This window comes from Mustela lutreola, chromosome 9, assembly GCF_030435805.1.
Source record: "Mustela lutreola isolate mMusLut2 chromosome 9, mMusLut2.pri, whole genome shotgun sequence".
Lineage (NCBI taxonomy): Eukaryota > Metazoa > Chordata > Mammalia > Carnivora > Mustelidae > Mustela > Mustela lutreola.
The window spans coordinates 110,308,478-110,329,476 of record NC_081298.1 but is presented as its reverse complement, the minus strand read 5'-3'; the positions used below and the strand labels follow the sequence as shown (position 1 = coordinate 110,329,476).

General features: G+C 40.2%; 2 protein-coding genes, 1 long non-coding RNA gene and 1 other non-coding gene across 7 annotated transcripts in view; 2 read left to right on the top strand and 2 right to left on the bottom strand.

The window, feature by feature from the left end:
- The window catches only part of NPHP1 (nephrocystin 1), a 55,189-nt gene extending 46,278 nt beyond the window's left edge, over positions 1 to 8,911 (bottom strand). For both annotated transcript variants that reach the window (XM_059188414.1, XM_059188415.1), the window contains exons 1-4: positions 8,794 to 8,911; positions 5,897 to 5,970; positions 2,238 to 2,298; positions 1,076 to 1,200 (exon numbers count right to left, since the gene is read on the bottom strand). In XM_059188414.1, the coding sequence (XP_059044397.1) occupies positions 1,076 to 1,200; positions 2,238 to 2,298; positions 5,897 to 5,970; positions 8,794 to 8,862 (329 nt within the window). In that variant the 5' untranslated portion in view covers positions 8,863 to 8,911. The remainder of the gene's footprint in view (positions 1 to 1,075; positions 1,201 to 2,237; positions 2,299 to 5,896; positions 5,971 to 8,793) is intronic.
- Positions 8,912 to 8,928: 17 nt separating this feature from the next.
- On the top strand, positions 8,929 to 20,671 carry LOC131840455 (uncharacterized). 3 transcript variants are annotated; one of them, XR_009357358.1, is made up of 3 exons: positions 8,929 to 9,033; positions 16,946 to 17,226; positions 20,162 to 20,671. It is a non-coding gene; the product is annotated as an uncharacterized LOC131840455 (long non-coding RNA). The 3 variants fall into 3 exon arrangements; XR_009357357.1 differs by having other exon boundaries at positions 8,931 to 9,033; positions 16,946 to 17,111; XR_009357356.1 differs by lacking the exon at positions 20,162 to 20,671 and having other exon boundaries at positions 16,946 to 17,263.
- LOC131808689 (U6 spliceosomal RNA) lies at positions 10,893 to 10,999 on the top strand. The gene has a single exon (XR_009344897.1). It is a non-coding gene; the product is annotated as a U6 spliceosomal RNA (small nuclear RNA).
- On the bottom strand, positions 14,733 to 15,741 carry MTLN (mitoregulin). The gene is made up of 2 exons (XM_059188421.1): positions 15,409 to 15,741; positions 14,733 to 14,829 (listed from the first exon to the last, which is right to left on the bottom strand). The coding sequence occupies exon 1, from the start codon at positions 15,694 to 15,696 to the stop codon at positions 15,526 to 15,528; it is 171 nt and encodes a 56-aa protein (XP_059044404.1). The 5' UTR covers positions 15,697 to 15,741; the 3' UTR covers positions 14,733 to 14,829; positions 15,409 to 15,525.
- Positions 20,672 to 20,999: the final 328 nt, after the last annotated feature.

The following is a 20,999-nucleotide window of genomic DNA, read 5'->3' as shown; positions in this document are numbered from 1 at the left end:
TCTAGCTGGGTATAAACTCCAATATTTCTCCAGGATTGTCTGACTTCCAGAATCTTTTAAAATCTCAATCTCCTAGCAGGTACTTTCTGCCAGTGCTTCTGGAATCACAGTCTTTGTAGCCCAGGAATCTATTCAGATTTCTGTAGTTGTCTCTTATAACTCCCTTCTCTCTCCCACAAGTCCCAATGGCCTTGAGAACTCCAAAATTTGATCTCTGATCCTGAGTTCAGTGACACTGCTGTTCCCTGTTTCGGATCCACCTTTCTGTGCCACAGCCCATAAATTTTCCCCAGGGAGAGGATCTGGGTGAATGTTGAACTCTGTTCCTGTGTTTTCCTGTCTTAAGGACATCAGCCCTACTGGACTAATGTTCAGTGACTTTGACCAGCTGTTTCATATATTTTTTCCAGATTTTATAGTTATTTATAGTAGGAAGGTTAAGTCCAAAACCAGCTACATTGTCATTCTCAGTACTAGAAGTTAGTAGAAATTCTAGAATCCTTGGATCTACATCCTTTGGCATTTTCCCCAGGATATAGTGTAGAAGTATGTAAACAGCACTTGAAGAGTCTAAATAGTTAATTTTTTTTCCTTTTTGCTTTCCACAAATTGGGTTTGTTTATACCATCAAGTTTTCTTTCTACTCTGCAAAGGCTGTTATTAACATTAACATCTACTATAGCAGAAAAGCAATGCATACTTCTGCCTCTAATTTTTAATGAATATTTATGAAAGAAGCAAATAATCCAAATAATTTCTTTTTATGTAACAACACTGACATTAGAGGCATTGTCCTTATTTTCTGACATTTGTTTATTTAGCTATTGAGATAGTTTTTTGTTTCCCCAACTAGATGATTAATTACCTAAGGGCAGAGATTGTGACTTTCATTTCTTTACATCTTTTATAGGCTCTAAGACTTTCTATTATACATAATAAATAAATGTCAACTAATTATACTTGTTATCACCATTTGTTTATATCTATACTCTTAAAATGTCTTTATTCTGAGTCAAACATTAAAGCTATTGGTTACATAATATCTGAGACAAAGAAAGTAAGGAAAGAAGCATACTCAGTTATATTTTCTCTGCTTATGGACACAGCAAGTTCCTGCAGTTGGTGGGTAAGCTTATCCAAAAGATTGTGCTCCTCCTCTTTTTTCTGATTATAGTTCCCAACAGGGGCAGGTTCATCCGCCTATGAAAGAATATAAGTTTATTTCACCGAAGAATTTATTTCAGTTTCCTATTATATTTATTTTAGAAGGAAAAAAAATACAACCTTAAGTTCTAGAAGACAAAGTAAATGTCAGTATGAGATTAGGCCTACCTTAGAGAAATAGGATGAAAAGAAATAGATTATTATGTTGAAATGTAACCCAAATGAAGAAATAAAATTATACTACTTGGCTTTTTGTTTTGTTTTCTTGCTAGCTATTCCAGACCCTCTATAGTCAGTAAGAGATAGGTTCTAGACAGAAGATAGGCCTTGGAGTCAAAAAGATGGGTGCCAATTCCAAGTTCTGCCACTTACTGGCAGTGAGACATTGAGAAAGCTGCTTCACCTCTGGGAGACTCAGCTTCCCCACCCATGGAATGGCATAGTTAGATTTCAAATTTAGGGTCAGCCTGCCTCCTAAATTTAAGAGTTCTGTGTCGCTGAAATGCCGAAGAGTCATCTCTTCAGTTGGGAGATGACTTTTAGATGCTTTCCACTTTAAATGCTCTGTGAGTCTCTGGCCCTGGACACTTGGCTGAAGCTCAGGCTCATACTACTAGGGAAAATCCTGAAGGAACTTCCAAGAGTAAATTCTAGTTCCTCCTATTTCTGCAGAGTCACTGATATTAGAGCCGCCATGTGATACAAGAAGCTTCTACCCTAAGGGCCAGATTATGTACTCTCCCCACAGGGTAATGAAAATCAAGACAATTCTCAACTATAAAACATAATACTCACACAATGCAAAAATAAAAATAGCTTCTTCTTGGATTTTCTGGGTCCTCAGTGCTGGGTAAGTTCACCAAAGCTGAACTTTTCTCAGCATTCAGAGGCCTGCCTCTTCTGCTCCAACCACACACTCAGTAAGCTGGTCGGGCAAGCTGGCCCTGGTCACAGTTAGACTTCACCACCACTAAAGCAAACCCAGAAACTTACCTGCTCTAATGAATTCCCACTTAATGATAACATCTGTATACAAACAGGTTTTCTGTAATATCATTAACCGTAATACTCACTTTGTTTAATTTTTGAAGAGCATTTTTATTTTCATCTATTGCTTGTTTTAACTGGACACATCTAAATTTTTGAAAAGAAAGAAAAAAATATTAATTTTTCTATTGTCAAACTACAGCGTTGTTTTATAGAATTACACATAAGTCTTCAAGCTGGCAAGGCAACTACTATATGCATGATGTTGAAAAGTTCACCCATCACCGCTTCCCACCCACCAGCTCAAGTGATCCTCACACGCTCTAAGGCACACAGGTATGACAGCCTCGGCTCCAAAAGCTTAAGTGACTCTGAGTTTCAGTTTCCCATCTCTAAAATAAGGAAAACACTGGACTTCAAAATGCTTCTTCAGCTCTAAAATTCCATAAACCCAGGATCTAGCACAGGAGATACCCCTAAGGACGATAATGACAAAGTGTACTGAGCATCACGGGCGCTTCCCAAGTGCCACCAGATTTGAGCCTCACGCCAATCTCACTCCGGCAGAAGGAAGGTGCGCTTCTAAGGAGGGGCCACAGCTGGTCGATGGTGGAGACACGTGAAGACAGGGTTTAGGATTCTATAGTTGGCCTCTTCCCGTGGCAGCGCCCATTCCCCCTTTGAGCTTGGCCTGTCTAGATGGGTACCCTGTTTTAATTATTCCACAGACAGCTCATATACTGTAGCTTAAGTCGTAGACCCAAGTAAGAAGTATGAAAATGACTGAAAATGGGCCACCTCTACAAATGACAGTTCTCAAAATTCAAACGCTTTCTAAAAAGAGAACCCAGGACCCTGAGACCATGACCTGAGCCAAAGGCAGAAGCTTCAACCCACCAAGCCACCCAGGCACCCCGAAGTCTGACTTTTAAAAGAGTCTGTTTACAGAAAATCTGAGCCCTCTAGCTTCCCTGTTCTTTTATCTTGCCTCCCTCTGTTCTCCCTCTTTACTAGAGGATTTGTCTCTAAAAAATAAAATTAATGAATGACCTGAGGACAATTACAGCTGCCAAATAAATTTTCTATACACCAGGTTTAAAGCCCACGCTATTCTGGCTTTGGGCACCCCCTAGGCTAACACCTAGCTCTCAGCCCCCTGGAAATCCCCACCCGCATACAAAGAACTTCACTATTCAGGGGATAATACTGTAGGAAAGAGACCTATATATACAACAGTAGAATAACCCTGGTTATTCTAACTGCTATCTAGAAAATCAAATTTAAAAAAATTAAAAAATAATCAAATCAGTCCCTCATTCTTTTTTTTTCAGTCTCCCATTCTTAAATAAAAATGAATGATCCAAGGACCACCAGATATAATAAAGTAAGCCAGCAGCATGGAAGATAAAAAATTTACAACAAATTTTACAAGTCCAGAGGAACCAAAGACGAGAGAATCTCCCAAGTGTAAACAAAAAGACAAAGAAACAAAAACTTCCAAAGGGGAGATAAGAGACCAAGAAGAATAGCCCAGGAGGTTCAATATCTGACTCAAAGGTGTTTCAGGAAGAAACGGACAAATATAAGTTTAAAAAAATAAGGGAATGATCTTTAAGTAAAAGAAAATCTCCCAGAGCTCAAGAGAGACAAGAGTTTCAAGTTGAAAAGACCCAGAGTGTTTAGCAAGATAAAAAAACGACACCTAAATACATTGCGATGAAATTTTAAAACACCAAGGCTGAAAAGAAAAGCCCCAAACAGATCAATTATAAAGGAACAATCATCAAACTTATTCCTGTTGTTGAGTACAAAGAAACCTGACAATGTCTTCAAAGGTCTAAGTAGAAATTATTTTTACTGTATATCCAGCCAATTATTAATCAAGCATTGGGGCTAACTGATATTTTCAGACATACAAATGTCAATGTGAATTTTTAAATGACTGTGATGCAGATCTTTTTATACACAAAGAAGATTATTTACAGTTACTTGTGTTTAAAAATAATTATTAAGGGGCACCTGGGTGGCTCAGTGGGTTAAAGCCTCTGCCTTCCGCTCAGGTCTTGATCCCAGGGTCCTGGGATTGAGCCCCCGGGCTCTCTGCTCAGTGGGGAGCCTGCTTCCCCGCCCCTCTCTCTGTCTGCCTCTCTGCCTACTTGTGATCTCTGTCAAGTAAATAAATAAAATCTTTTAAAAAAACAATAATTATCAGTTTATTAAAATAAAATTTAAAAACTTAGTTTTCTCTGGGACATTAAATTCAGCCTATAAATCTTACTCTATTTTAAAATCTAGTAAGGCAAGTATAATCACCTTCACTTTTTCTTTCTTTATTATTTGATTAATTCAATTTGAACTGAATTCCTTAACCAGTCAATCCTAATAACTGTAGTTTATTAAGTTTCCTTCCACGTTTTAAAATTCACTTCAATTTTATTTTGCTTGTAAGCACTTTGAATGCCTAAATTAAGTAAAACTTTTTCAAATGGTTCAGGTGAATCATTTAAACTAATAAAATGAATTTCATGTTCTTTTGAATGTTATACACTCTTAACTACCCAAAGCACACAGATTATCATAATAATGTCCTAAATTGAATACAACAATATGAATGGACTAATTCGATTTAGTGCACCATGACTATGTCATTTCAAACTTGATTTAATTTTAATCTCTCTTAGGGAGATTAAATTGTCAAAACAAAACAAAAAAACACCCACCAAAAGAACAGTTTTCCCATGTCAAGGGAGTTAAGGTCTCCATCTCAAGCAAGGTAGAACTGCTAATATTTTCTGACCAGGTCCCAGGATCTGAGGCTACCGTAGGCCAAGGATCAACCATAACTACCTCAGCCACTCTGTGGACACTGAGCAGTTTTTATAGCTGTGGTCACAACAGCAAGTCCATAACCTTCAGGTTTAGCTTAGTTTTTTGTTTTTTGTTTTTTTTTAAGATTTTATTTATTTATCCGACAGAGAGAAAGATCACAAGTAGGCAGAGAGGCAGGCAGAGAAAGAGGGGGAAGCAGGCTCCCCGCTGAGCAGAGAGCCCAATGCGAGGCTCGATCCCAGGACCCTGAGATCATGACCCCAGCCGAAGGCAGCGGCTTAACCCACTGAGCCACCCAGGCGCCCCTAGCTTAGTTTTTCCTAGATCCAAGTTATACCATGATGTAATCCTTACATTTGATTCAAGTGGACCAAAGTCTCCAACTCCAATGAGACTCAGTGAAATTCTCTCTTTTGACAGAATTCTGCAGTTCTCAGCAGTCTTCAAATATTTTAATTGCCTGCCCACTTTAATGTTTTATAGAAATTCAGGGTAGACATATATCAAACCACTGTGGGAAACTTAATTTTCTCACCTATATTAATAAGTATCTCATGGTATTATTGTGAAAATTAATCAAGAAAGGTTTTAGAGTGTGGACTACACTGCTTGGGACATACAGAGTACAGAATAAATGTAAGCTGCTGCTTTTTAACATTTGTAATTCTTTATTTGATCTCACCATTCCATCACTATTTAGACCTGGGAGATAAAGAAAATTACAAGAAATACTTTTAAATCCATTTTAGAAAGTTGCATTCATTGTTCCTCAGTATTATTTTCCATTATTGTGTCTTTTTAGAAATTGTAGCATAAATAAAGAAATAATGCCTCAAACAATTTCTATGCTATAAATACTGCCCACTGAAGTGTAAGTATGGTTTCTGGGAAGTTTATATAATTTAGTAGATTTTACCTTTGGTAAATATCTCTCCTTTTACTGGAATCTAGAACTCCCTTCAATCGACTCTCAGAAAGCAAGCTATCAACCTACAATAAATAGAGACTGTTAGAATATATTGTTAAATACCATATAACCTTAGGAAATAAAATTTTAATGCTCTTTTCCTAGTATTTCACAAGGAACGTTTTAAAGCATACAATGAAGTTTATAAAGAATTTCGCAGAGAACCCCCATATACCCACTACCTAGATTCTACTATTAACATTTTACTATACCTTTTTGATCCATCTATTCATCAATCCATCTTACTTTTTATGTATTTCAAGGTAAATGCAATACTCATCAATGACGCACCACGGGTATCACTAATGAGAGTTCTATGTTAAGTAAAAAATTTACATACCATGAAATGCATATATCTTAAAATATATACTTGCTGAGTTTTGGCAAATGCATACACTCATGTAACTCTAACCCCTATCAACATAAATTACCATTACCAAGAATGTTCCCAGAAAGGATGTACTCTTTTGTACCATTCTTTCAATCAGCATGTTTCTGAGATACTGCCATAGAGAATCATTAGTTCATTCTTTCATACTGCTCAGTAGTATTGTATGATTATGACACAAGTTTGTTTATCTTCATTCTTGTATCTTACACCCTGACTTAGCATTTTCTAAACACTACATGTAACTTTGCCAATATATCCCCAAAAGAAATATGTACATATGTTCTTTTCTAAAGATGATGTGGGTACATATTTGGGTTTTTTTTTTTCCCTAAAGATGATGTGGAGAAGATAAAGCAGATGAAAGAAGAGGAAAAGAAGAGAAATTGAAGTTCACTCATTTCTTCTCTACTCTTCCTATTCTGTATCTGAGTGTTAGTTACAAATTCACAGCTGTTGACAGAGTCAGTCATAACAGGCATGACCCAGATGCGGTCTTGATTACTTGTCTACCACTTGGACACCAAGTTGGAAATCTGTTCATTTTTTGCTTCAGGTGTAGGTTACGGAGACAGGGAAAACCTAGCTTCCACTATCAAAGAGCCCCTCCAAGAAGACCCTTGGGGCTAAGTCTTCTGCAGTTTGACTAACCTTTGTAATTGTTTTGTTTCATCTTTGTTTTAGTAATAATTTTTTTGCAGTTTACTTCTGAAACTCTCCTGGTTCTCCCAATGTCCCATGAAATTTAAAATCAGACACAGAACCATATTAAGCATCTAGCCAAAGCTCACATAAGTCAAAGCCTCATCAAGTTTTATTTCTACCAGAGGAGTATTTTGTTTTTATTGCACCACTATAAAATCTAAAAGTCACTTAAGAAATATTTATCTATCAAATCTTTGTACTTTTAATTTTTTAATTTTTATTTTTTAAGATTGTATTTATTTATTTGAGATAGAGAGGGGACAGAGGGACAGAGACAGAGGAAGAAGGAGAAGCAGGCTCCCCACTGAGCAGGGTGCCTGATGTACTCAATCTCAGGACCCTGGGATCATGACCTGAGCCAAAGGTAGACATTTAACCCACTGAGCCTCAAGCACCCCGAATCTTTGTAGTTTTTTTTTTTTTAATCTTTGTACTTCTTAAATGAGTCTGAAACAGGACTAAATATGAGCACTCAATAAATCTTGTGTCTGTCGAAGATTAGAAAATAATTTTATTTAGTAATAGATCAAATAAAAAAAGTAAAATCAGCAAAGCAAAATAAGAATTTTGGAAAATAAACTAACAAACCAGTAATTACTTCCTACTTTTTCTTTATTGTTTAAAGCCATATACAGTTGGTGTTCAAAATTATTAAAATAGCAAGAAGTATGAAGAGAAACATAATAAACATCAGCATTCTAGCACACACAGTTACTATCCTGGGATGTGTCCTTCACTCTTTCTTCTAAGTATACTAGATATAAAATAATTTTATTGAAATGCTGTATATTTAATTTTATATTTTATAGTCTTTTTCTAACTAGGATTTTATCACAATATTTTCCCTAACATGCTAAAATCTTTCAACAAAATTTTAATCATACTATTATATCCTATCCTAAGTTATTTATCCATTCCCCAATTACTCATCATTTAAAAGATATCCAGTCTTTTCTAAGTAACACTATGATGAACACTTAACACATTAATCTCTGTCCCAATAAATTTTTTAATATTATGTATGGCAAATCCCTGGAAATGTAATTACCGAGCCCAGGAGCGTGAATATTTGCTACATCTTGTTAAACTGCTTCCCAAAAATGCTGTTCCTTACACTCTGGAGCAGCGTGTATCAGTGCGTGTTTCATCACACCCTCCCTAGTACTGAGCACACATTTTTAAATATTTGTTATATTTTATTTCCTTCGCAGTTACTTGATTATTTTTTAAGTGAACTTTTCTCGTGTTTATGAGTTCCTTGCACTTCTTTAGTTCATGTCCTTTGCTAATCTGTCGTATCCTAGTATTTTTCTTACGTATTCGGATTATTCTTTGACGCCTATTTCGTTTGAGTTCAAGAGAAGCAAAAACAGCCCCTACTGGAAGACGGCTCGAAGGTAAGGGGGCAATGGAGAGTGGAGGAAAGCGACAGGAGCACAGATGGTTGGAAAAGGTTGTTGAGATTAGATTTGGAGGTGAGGTGGGTAAGGGAATTGTCAGGTTCGAGACCGAGATGCGGGGGACGGCGCTTAGTCGATGGGTCAAGATTTTTGGATGGTTCAGCTTCCCCGGGGGTTGAGTTTAGGAGCAGGAGGGGTTAGAATCGGGGTTAGTGCCGGGACGCCGGGGTGGAGGAGGGAGCGCTATAACTCGGGAAGGTACGTGGGTTGGAGATAGGCTGCCAGGATTAGGGTACACCCCAGATCTCGCCCGCCGACGGTGCCCAGCCCCTGGCTGGACAGCCAGACGCTACCTGTAGCTTCAATTCCTGACTTCGGCGCTGCAGGGCCTGCAGAGGATGGCGCTGCCGCCTGGCCAGCATCTCTCTCGCCTCGGCGCTGAGCGCGCACCGGTCGCCAGGGAAACCACGGCGGCGGCGAGGGAGGTGACGCAATCACTGCGCGTCCGTTTTGCAAAAAAAGAACCTGGAGGTCGTCCTGTGTTGTGGTGGCCGCTCCGCAGCTCCTAGACTCGGATTAGGCCCGCTGCCCAGGTAGTCCTCTTTTACCGGCCAGTTCTGCAGGGTTGGGGTGGAGATGGGAGAGAATGCCCGACGGTGTCGGGAGCTACATGTTCTATGGTACCTCAATATTACCACGCCGTTACTGTCGGGGTTCCCCCGTGTTACGGCATTTGTTTTCTGATGCCAGTTTTGCTAAACGAATCTTAAGGTATAATTTAAGCATCTTAAACTCTTAAATTAACTGCAAGAATACCTTTCCTATGTGGCCTTCATGGGATCCATGATTTTGTCGCATATTCTCATTTCAAAGGACAGTTTTTAGTTCTTTGCCATTTGGGGAATTGATGGTTCCGTTTCATTTTAGTTTTGCGCGTTGTCCATCCTGAGTTCTGGGACGACGGTGATTTTTTCTGTTCAGCAAGTATGTGAGCAAATAATTATGGTTCTCTCACATAATTTGTAAGAGATTGTAATACCATTTCCCCAGGTGGTATTGAATCCTTTAAGTCCCAGTTCCCAAACTTTGCACTACACCGAAGAATGATGATGATGGAGCTCACTTTTCAAATGATGAACTACACTAAATGAATGCGCTTCAGCACAGAAAACAGGTTGATTCCACAGGCCCAACTACTATGCTAGTTATTTGTGTATTTTTCCTTCAAATATAGAGAAAAGTGACAAGTGTCCACCTCGTTGAATTTTCATATTGAGCACACCCTCATGTCACATCACCCAGAATGGGATACAGATTATCAGTACCCTAAGTAGTCTTCCCTTCCTAATCCCTACCCACCTCCCTATGCCATAACTAAACACTGTCCTGACTTCTAACAACAAAAACTTGATTTGCCAGAGAAAGACAACTATCACATGCTCTCCCTGATATGAGGAAGTGGAGATGCAACATGGGGAGTTAAGGGGGTAAGAGAAGAATGAATGAAACAGGATGGGATTGGGAGGGGGACAAACCATAAGTGACTCTTAATCTCACAAAACAAACTGAGGGTTGCTGGGGGGAGGGGGTTTGGGAGAGGGGGGTGGGGTTATGGACACTGGGGAGGGTATGTGCTATGGTGAGTGCTGTGAAATGTGTAAACCTGGCTATTCACAGACCTGTACCCCTGGGGATAAAAATACATTAGATGTTTATAAAAAATAAAATTAAAAAAAAAAAAAAACTTGATTTGCCTCTTTTAAAACTGTACAATGGAACCATGCAGTGTGTCCTGGCATCTTCTTAGGCCTTTTTTCAGTCAACATGTCTGTAAGATGCACCTCTATCATTGTATGTAGTTCAATCTTTTAAGTTCTCATTGCTCTCTGGCATTTTGTGTATGATACACTCAATATACTTACTTATTCCACTGTTGCTGGACATGTGGGTAGTTTTCAGTTGAGGCTGTTGTAAACAGTGCTGTTGCTTACATATATGCATAGTACAAGCATATGTACACAGTGCTGGGCCAACAGGGCATGTTTTATGTTCCGCTTTAGTAGATACTGCCTATTTTCCCAAAGTTGTACCAATTTACTCTACTTTTATGGGGTTTTGTTCCTAACCTTGAAAACTTGGTATTATCTGCTTTTTTTGGTTCATGTCTTTATTTTGAATTAACTTCTCCATTATGACTCATGATACTTTAAAATTCACTTAAATAGCCAGACATAGTATTTTCATTAAAAAGGTTTGTAACAGGGGCATCGGGGTCACTCGGTTGGTTAAGTGTTTCACTTCAGCTCAGGTCATGATCTCAGGGTTCTGGGATATGCCCCACGTTGGACTCCATGCTCAGCGGAGAGCCTGCTTCTCCCTCTCCATGCTTGTGTGCAGGCACTCTCTCTCTCCCAAATAGATAAATAACATTTTTAAGAAAGGAGATGTAACAGGGCCTACTTGGGTGGCACATGTACTAAAATTGAACTGATACAGAGAAGCTTGCCATGGCCTCTGTGCAAGGATGACATGCAAATTCATGAAGCATTCTATATTTTAAGAAAAAATTGTAACAAATGAGCCAAGAGAAAGGATTGCTATAAAATATTTTAAAATGGATTTATCAGTACTTCTAAGCAATATTTTAAGAGCTTACCAAAATTCATCATTTATGAGATCCTTATTTATTTTAAATATATGTATCTATAAATTAGAAAAAATATTCTATATCTGATTTGTAAGGATTACCACATTTTAAATGGAAAAGTTACAGGGTCATGAATATAGTATAAGTCTATGTTGGTAAAAATAAACAAAACCCCTACATGTTTTGTATGTATAAGCAATGGGGAAGGATGCAAAAAAGCTTCCTACTGCTGTTCACCTCAGGTGGACATTTTCTACCATATTCAGGGTTATAACCATTGATTCCTTTGAATCTTGGGTCAGCATAAACATCACTTAGGAGCTTGTTAGAAATGCATATTCTCAGGCCCCACCACAGACTTACGGCATCTGTACCTGTATTTTAATAATACCCTTGTGTTTCATGTGTACATTTAAGGCTGAAAAATACTATTCAAGTGTTCAGTGTGCTATAGGGATGAGATTACTCAGCTGTCTTTTTCATTAATTTGTATTTCTTTTGATTTGTAATGATCAGCAGTCACCTTAACAGTAGTCATTGCTTCTTTCTTGTTATCCTTTGATGCCATTATGAAAATCAAAGTGATGTGGGAAACAAAGGCAAAAGAAAACCTGAATTCCCTTACTACTTACATTGACAAGTCTCTGAAACAGGCAGTGACCTTCCTTTAGGAACTGTTTCCTCAATGTTAATACTTTGCTAAGGGCAAAGGGCAATCATTAGCCTGACCCCCAGGATCCTGTAAGTCTACTTTAACATACAAAAATTACTTTGGAAACTTCCTTCATCTCTACCTCACAAGATACATGTTGGCAATTATCCCCGAAGCATATGACCCAACATCTGAAGGGTCTCATGACTGAGTTTTGGGTTTGTTTTTTTTTTAAATAATAGTGTTTTGTTTTGTGTTTTTTACTAACACATAATGTATTATTTGCCCCATGGGTACAGGTCTGTGAATCAATAGGCTTACACAATTCACAACACTTACCATAGCACATACCCTCCCCAGTGTCCATAACCCAGCCACCCTGTCCCTACCTCCCCACCCCCCAGCAACCCTGTTTGTTTCCTGAGATGCTCCCTGCTGAGCAGAGAGCCTGTTTTCCCACCTCTCACTCTACCTGCCTCTCTGCCTACTTGTGATCTGTCTGTAAAATAAACAAATAAAATCTTAAAAAAAAAAAAATCTCTTATGGTTTGTCTCTCTCCCATCTTGTTTCATTTTTTCCTTCCCTACCCCATACAACACCCCACCCTGCCTCTCAAATTCCTCGTATCAGAGAGATATGATAATTGCCATGACTGAGTTTTAACTAAATAGTAATAAATGACCTTTTGCTAACAATAACTAACCCCTTCAAGATCCTGGAAACCTTGTTTTCAAAATTCCTTAAGAGACTTACCCTATCCCTAACCCACTCCCAACTTGAAAGGATAGAACTGCCACCCTGCATGACCCTAGTGCAGCTCTTTCTGCCCATGGGTCCTGCCCCCATGCTTTAATAAAACCACCTTTTTGCACAGATATCTCAAGAATTCTTTCTTAGCCATCAGCTCTGAACCGTAACATCTTTCTTACATCAAAAGTAACCTAAAACAAGAGTCTTGCAGTGAGGTAGCTGAAACCAAGCCAAAACATGGCGACTGTTTCTCCTAAGAACAAGCTATTTTGTAAAACTCATTACAATTTTCTTACATCGGTGTGTTAAAATGAATACCAACTGTGTTGCTACCTTATAGGAGACCCTGAAAAAGAAATTGATAGCTTTTGAGAGACTCATAATGTAGAACTAGTGGAACCACATCATTAGGAACCTACTAAAAACAGATTACAGCAGAGAACAAAGAAAGTTGCCTATTTCAGAATCTTAAAACAATTCACCTTAAGATACAAGTGTCAAATATGTGAGCACCGTGGAGGAAAGCAGTGGTTGGACCTGTGATACAAGATGATTAAGGCACTGGCCTCAAAGAGCTCATGACCTACGGTGACAGACTAGAATCATGTAGCTGTACCACCTACCAAGTGTTGTCATGGAAGTGTCAGTTGGTGTGCAGAATTTCCTGCCAAGTACACATTGCATTTGAATTCTTGAGTAAGATTATTCAATGAAAATACCCAATAGGCAGCTTAAATGTGAAGCTGGAAATCAAAGGATCAGGTGGGACAGAAATATCTTGGAGGGTGTTCTGCTTGGATATAATAGTTAATCCTGGGGACTGGTTAGGCAGTCAAAAGGAAAGGACAGAGCAGAGGACCAAGGATTGAAATTGAAGGAACCCACAAAATGAAGCAGTTGCAAAAGTTTAGAAATGCCAAAGTTTCAAATTATTAGGGAAGTGTAGGAAGACTTTCAAGGAGACACTGACATTATCAAATACTCTGAAGGTAAAAATTATTCAGAAATGGCCATTGGATAACAAAAGCTTTCAGGGGGTACAAAGAGCAGACTGCAGCAGGTAAATGGGAAGACATTTAGGAAGAAAGTGATAGTATACCACTTTTTCTAATTAGCAAATGATGGGGTCAACTTAAGATTTTTTTTTTTTTAAGTCAAGATCTTGAATATGTTTTAAATAGAGGGAAAGCAGGGAGAGACTGCAGATGCTAGACAGAAATGGTGTAGTAGAGAACAAGGAAGGTCCTTAACAGCGGTGGGATGCAGAATTCATCTCTTCTGAGAAAGGAAAACTAATGAGATAAAGCCTCAAAACCAACGGTTTTCAACCTCTGCTGGGCATCACAATCACCTGCGGAGCTTTAAAAATCTAATGCCCAGGCACACCCCAAGCTACGGAAATCCAAATCTGTGGGGAGTGGATCAGTACTTTTAAATCTCTCTAGATGATTATGTTGTGCAGCCCTGTTGAAAACCACTGCCCTCAACAGCACTATTGACAGGAAGAATGATGAGGAAATTCCCACTTAATGGCTTTTACCTTTTCATATGGTTGAGAAGCAAACTTCAGGCCAGATGGGAAGAGCTCTAAGAACCAAAATTTTAATCCTTGCATTCACAGAATGAAAACAAGAATTGGAAGTAATAGAGCATTATGGCCCAGTAAAATGGGGAAAAAAAAAGTTTTGTGTGGAAACAACTTTTCTAGCTTTTCTTATGTTAATATGGAGTTGCTGTTAAATGTGCTGAGACACAAAATTAATCTTTACAAGAATGAACAAGAACAGTGTTATAGAAAACACTTACTGCAAATTGAAAATAACCAAGGATTTAGTCAGTAACTTTTGATTTTTAGATAATAGTTGGAATACATCACTAAGCTTTAGTCAAGAGGGTTTTCCCTTTAATATATATTCTATAATGACATATAAATGCAATTTTTGCCAGTAATATTCAGAGTATGTTATCATTCTATACTTGGGACATATACCTCACCCTTAACTCAGTTATTTTTACACAGCCACTTGTTTTCCTGAACAGATCCAGTAACAGTTGGCCAAAAGGATTCACATGGTCACTAGGCCAACTCTGCTTTGCAGCTGTACTAAAGAACTGGCATAGATTCCTTAAGAATGAGGCTATCTCTTCAAAAACACTAATAGATCTGTTTTGAGAATCCAGATCTTTTGATGAAGTAAACTACTTGGCAACATATTCCTTTCCTTTTGATGGAAGATTCAGAGATGTTTAAATTTTTTTTTATTTTGAAAATAAAATTGACTCATAAAGTGCAAGGAGAAATTAGATCCATCCAGTGCTCTATATCCATCTTCGACAAACTGCTGGAAACAGAAAAGAGAAAAATAATCAGAAATATACAACCATTAACTTCAAATTATTCTATCATGTAGTTAAGAACTATGAACTATAAGATTTGATGTTACAGATAATTGAATGTGCGCAGATCTGATGATAAAGCTACCACTAGATAAGCTACCACTAGATGCAAGACTCCTAACTTCCAGGCCACGGGTCTTTCCACTTTATCAGGCTGCTCACAACCAAAGAATTCGGATTGAAGATTACAAAACGTGAATGCAAAGATGTACTATGGTCTACTAAGGATATTATCGAAAAGAATGATAAGGGGGTAGGAGGTGGCAGGAATACCTCCACGGTCCCTTTTCTTTCTTCTTTTCCTTCTTTCCAGGATTTCCTTTTTTGAAGTTTAATGTCAAAGTGCAACAATGTTGCACATGGTAAGGCATTCCCACTAAAGGCACGCAGTGAACTGAACTAGGAAAGCGCAACTGGGGAAAGTAAGTTACTGGGAAAAGCAAAACCTCCTCAGAATCCTTGGGGCAAGATTTTCGCCGGCTCCCAACGTCTCCTTTTACAGCCCCGTAAGGACTACTCACCAACTCTCCAAAAAGAACAAGGCGCGGCAGGCGGTGAGTGTGAAGCCGGCCTGAGCCCCCGCGCGGGCGAGGCGAGGAGGGCGCGTGGGGGTCGGCGCCGACCGACAGCGCGGGGTCTCAGGCCAGGTCCAGCTTTTTCTGAGTCGTCGCCAGCTTGTCCTGCAGCCTCCGCTTCCTCCAGTCCAGGTAGCGCCTCCGTAGTCGGTTCGCCTGCCAGCCCACGAGCACTCCGGACGCGAAAGCCACCAGCACAGACAGCTGCAGCGTCCGCTCGGACACGTCCGCCATGGCAGCCGGCAGCGTGGAGCCCGACGTACGGCGCGGCGGCGGGGTCAAACGGCGCCCCGCGTTCCCGGGCGGCGCGCGCGGCGGTGCGTGCGCAGCGCGGCCAGCGCGGCGCGTCGGCTCAAAACAGCTTCGTCCGGCTCTCCTCTTGCTGAAGTCTGGCTGGCGGGACTGTGGGCGCCCCCCGCCCCGGCTTCCCGTCCTCTGGGCCGCCGCAGGGTTACTGTTGGGCATTAGACAGCTGTTGTCTTGCCTTATTAGCTAACTTTGATGGTGTGCATTTCCTCATTGTAAGATCAACTCCCGTCTTTTCTCTCAGCAGTAGACTGCGAGCTGTATATGTAACTCTGTTTACTGGTAACCTATTAAAAACAATTCTAAAACTAAAATTATTTTAGAAATATATTTTGTTTAGTCCAATAGATACAGGATGTTATTTCAACATGTAATCAATATAAAAAATGATTAATGAAATTTTTTTATACTAAGTGTTTGAAATCTGGTGATTTTATAATAGCATATCTCAATGGGAACACTAAAATTTTCAGTGGCAATACTTGATCGTCTCTAGATTTCATAAAAGTTCATTGAAAAATTAGATTCAGGGGCACCTGGGTGGCTCAGTGGGTTAAGCCTCTGCCTTCGGCTCAGGTCATGGTCCCAGGGGCCTGGGATCGAGTCCCGCATGGGGCTCTCTGCTCAGCAGGGAGCCTGCTTCTCCTCATCTCTCTCTCTGTCTGTCTCTCTGCCTATTTGTGATCTCTCTCTCTGTCAAATAAATAAAATCTTTAAAAAAAAAAAAAAAAAAAAAAAAAAAAAAAAAAAAAAAATTAGATTCATATACCCAGGTTGTTCCAAAGACACATACAAATTTCTCCAATAATTGAGTTGAATATCAATTTTTAAATTTAATTTAAATTCATTAAATTTGTAAAAGAAGTTCAAAGTTCCACTCTTCCATCACACGTGTCACAGATGGGGCTAGTGGCTTCAATATTGGATAGTGAATTCTAGAGTGCCATGCTATACCAGACCTATGGTTAAAAAAATTTCTAATGATAAAAGTCATTGTGGTAGACCCTAATGTGGTCCCCTATGATTTCCATTTCCCAATGTGCATGTCTTTGTGTAGTTTCGTCTCGTTGAGTGTGGGCTTGACCTGTGACTTGCTTCTAACTGATAGAATAAAGCAAAGGTGCTGGGATGTCACTCCTGGGATTCCTTTATGCTCTACAACATTTCTTTTCAACAGATGGCTGACTCTCCTTGTGGGCCAGATGAAGTGAGTGAACGTGTTGAAGAAGCTCATGTAGCCACTGCAGGAGGCTTCTAGAAACAGCAGGATGCCTCCAGCCAACAGCCAAAAAGCTGGAGCCTTCAGTTCTGTGGTCCAAGGAAATAAACTGCCCACAACCTGAGTAAGTTTGGAAGCAGAATCTCCCCCAGTTCATCCTCCAAGTAAGAACACACACAGCCTGGAGGATGCCTTGTGAGAACCGAACAGAGGACCATGTGTCTGGACTCCTAACCCACGTAAAGCTGATTTTATAAATGTGCATATTTTAAGTCACTACATTTGTGGTAATTTATTACACATTGTGGTAATTTGTAAAACCAGTAGAGTCAGGAAAGAGAGACCAGCCTGTGGAGTCCAAACTCGTTTAGACTGGAGGCTGGCTGACTTCATATTAGCACATGGATTTTCATACTTGAGGCAGAATGCATCTTGGCAGACAGACAATAAAGATGATATTGGGTCCAATGCGAATTCACATCTGCCCATGCTTCATGATCATTTATTTGGCAAACATTTATTGAATACTGCAGGAGGCATTGGGAATGTAGAAGTGAATACAGCACATCTACCCTCTGCTTGGTGCAGAGTGAAAGATGGAAAAACAATTAGACACATCCTGATGAACTGGAATATTTAGTTAAGTATGTAGTTTAGACTTAAAAAAAGAAGAAAACCCTCAGAATCACTCTCTCTTATATCTAATCTGTCAACCAAATCTGTTGGTTATATTTTCTGTCAATCTAATCTGTCAACCAAATCTGTTGGTTATATTTTCAAAATATGGCCAGAATTAAGCCACTTCTGACTTGACTGCTGCCACTGGTTCCAAACTGCTATCATCTCCTACCTAAGTCACTGCAATAGCCCCTTCAGGTTTCTGTGCTTCTGTATCTGTCCACCACATTCTATTCTCAATGCAGCAGCCAGAGTGAACCTTGGAGGTCAGGAGTTGGATCCCTCACTCTTCTGCTCAAACCAAGGCCCTCGCAGTGGTCCACAGAGCTCTGCGTAACCAGTTTCTCTCCAATCCTTACTTCTCTCACCGATGTGTTCCTTGTTTCTTGTGCTCACCAGGCCTGCTGCTACCTAAGAATATTTGCATATGTTAGGGTGCCTGGGTGGCTCAGTAGTTTGGGCATCTGGCTCCTGATTTCCGCTCAGGTCATGATCTCAGGGTGCTGGGATCGAGCCCTCTTTGGGGTCCATGCTCAGTGCAGAGTCTGCTTGAGGATTCTCTCTCTCTCTCCCTCTGCCCCTCCCCCCCAATTACACACACACTCTCTCTTTCTCTCTCTCAAACATCCTAAAAATAGGGACGCCTGGGTGGCTCAGTTGGTTGAGCAGCTGCCTTTGGCTTGGGTCATGATCCCAGGGTCCTGGGATCGAGTCCCACATCGGGCTCCTTGCTCAGAGGGGAGCCTGCTTCTCCCTCTGCCTCTGCCTGTCTCTTTGCTTGTGCTTGCTCGCTCTCTCTCCCTCTGTCTCTGGCAAATAAATAAATAAAATATTTTAATAAATAAATAAATATCCTAAAAATAAAAAAGAACACTTGCATGTGCCGTTCCCCTACTTGGCATATGGAATACTCTTCTCCCAGGTGCCTGTATGCCTAATTTCCTCACTGTTTCTTGTCAGTTGCCACCTTCTCAACAAGACCTACATGACTATTTAAAAATCACAAATGAACCAACCCCTGCTCTCTGGCACTCCTGATCTCCTTTTCCCTGCTCTATTCTCCGCCTCTAGAGTATTTCTAGCCTTCCACCTATGGTAGGATTTACAGTATTTATTTGTATTTATTACACTTATTGTTTATTGCCTGTCTGCTGCTACAATGTAAGCTACTCAAGGGCACGGATTTTTGTCTCAGTTGTGTACTGGTGGATCCCAAGTGCCTGCCACAGGGGCTGGTACCTAACACACAGCTAGTAAATATTTGGGGTTGATGACAGCAAGGAGTGGTCAGGGAAGTCTTAACATGTGTGTGTCTGAACTGAATCGTGAAAGGTAAATAAGATCATTAGAAGGAATGAAATTTCCCTGGATCTCAGGTTTTTTTTTTTTTTTATTTGTAAAATGAAGTTTGGTATGGTTCAGTAGCTCTAAGGCTTTCTTATTTATATTTTTTTACATAAGCTCTATGCCCAGCACAGAGCCCAGTGTGGGTCTCAAACTCATGACCTTGAGATCAAGACCTGAACTGAGGGGCGCCTCGGTGGCTCAGTGGGTTAAGCCTCTGCCTTCGGCTCGGGTCATGGTCTCAGGGTCCTGGGATCGAGTCCTGCATCGGGCTTTCTGCTTGGTAGGGAGCCTGCTTCCTCCTCTCTCTCCCTCTGCCTTCCTCTCTGCCTACTTGTGATGTCTGTCAAATAAATAAATAAATAAAAGACCTGAACTGAGATCAGGAAGTGGATACCTAACTGACTGAGACACCCAGGGGCCCCTAAGACTATTTTTAGTTCTGTCAGCCTGAAGTTGTGTGCTCTGGCCACTACTATTATTGCAAATTTAAACTTCACTTGGAATTCTTACCTCATCCCTAAGTGGCCTTTGGGCTAAAAACAACCAGATCATGCGCACACATGCACCTCTTCAAGCCGTGAATGTGGGAAAACCTTAGGTGACTAGAGCTGGCAGAGACCATAGAAATGTCCTTTTTTTTTTTTTTTTTTTTTTTTAGCAAGAGCAAACTTCAGCCAAAGGGGAGAATACAGCTGCTGGGAGGGAGGCAGGGGTCTAAGATTTTAAATCCCTTTTAAAGAGTCAGTGCGTCCCTGCCCTGAGACTGTATTTTTTCCCTATGGTGCATCATTTCCATGTGACATGTTAGTAGACTTGATAATGGTCAACCAGCTTTGAGGTGATGATTAAATTTGGATTAACAGGCTGAATAGTTAAGTATAACGAGTTAATTGATCACATGAGTGTCTTCTGAATGATACATTAACTGCCATTATTGAGTTTGCTTTTTGAAGTATTTGCCCAAGGAAAAGGTTTTGCCATTTACAGTATTAAACCTTTATTACTTATACATTCTTTTTAAGCATATAAATGGAATTGATTTCCTCTGCAACTCCAGGACCCTAAGTAACAAAGCAGTCATTTTATACCCTGAAGCCTCCAAAAGGGTGAAGCTTTGCCGTGATTAACATGGAGCATTCATCCCCTTAGGTCCTTGAGGTCTGGCCCAGAAGAACTCTGGCTGATGCTGTTCGCCTGAGCCACCAGCACACAGCCCTGTGTCTCAGGAGTTTTAACTGTCAGACCTTTTATCTTCCATTCTCTTCCCTCGAGTTTATGGAAGTGTGATTGGGCCTTGTGCTGAACTCACTCACCTGACTTCACTAGTGCACACTCCAAGAGGCTGGGACTTGGGCAAGGTGGGCAAGCAAAGTAAATGTGACTGGTTGTGTGATTTCTTGCCTTCTCTCTCTTTTAAAAAATTTTAAAAAAATTTTTATTGGGTTATGTTAGTCACCATAAAATACATCATTAGTGGGGCACCTGGGTGGCTCAGTGGGTTAAGCCTCTGCCTTCAGCTCAGGTGATGGTCTCGGGGTCCTGGGATCGAGTCCTGCATCGGGCTCTCTGCTCAGTGGAGAGCCTGCTTTCCCCTCTCTCTCTGCCTGTCTCTCTGCCTACTTGTGATTTCTGTCTGTCAAATAAATAAATAAAATCTTTAAAAAAAATACATCATCAGGTTGTGTGATTTCTAAGTGAGAATCATTTCCTCCCCGGTGCATAGGCAAGAATGAAAGCAATACTTTGGGGAAAGGTGAGCCTCGAGCCTTCTCTGTCAGGAGCTGTAACACACTGCAAGTCCGCCTCTCTAGTCTGTCATTCTGGAAACGTGCACAGTAGAATGGCCTCCTACAATCCTTTCAGAAAGGACAGGAGACTCCTTCTGAATAAGACCCCAACCTGTCTCCTCATAATTCAAGATAAGTGGTCGTCTATGATTCACTCTATTCCAGTAAGTATTTCCTGAGTGCATACCGTGGCTGGATAT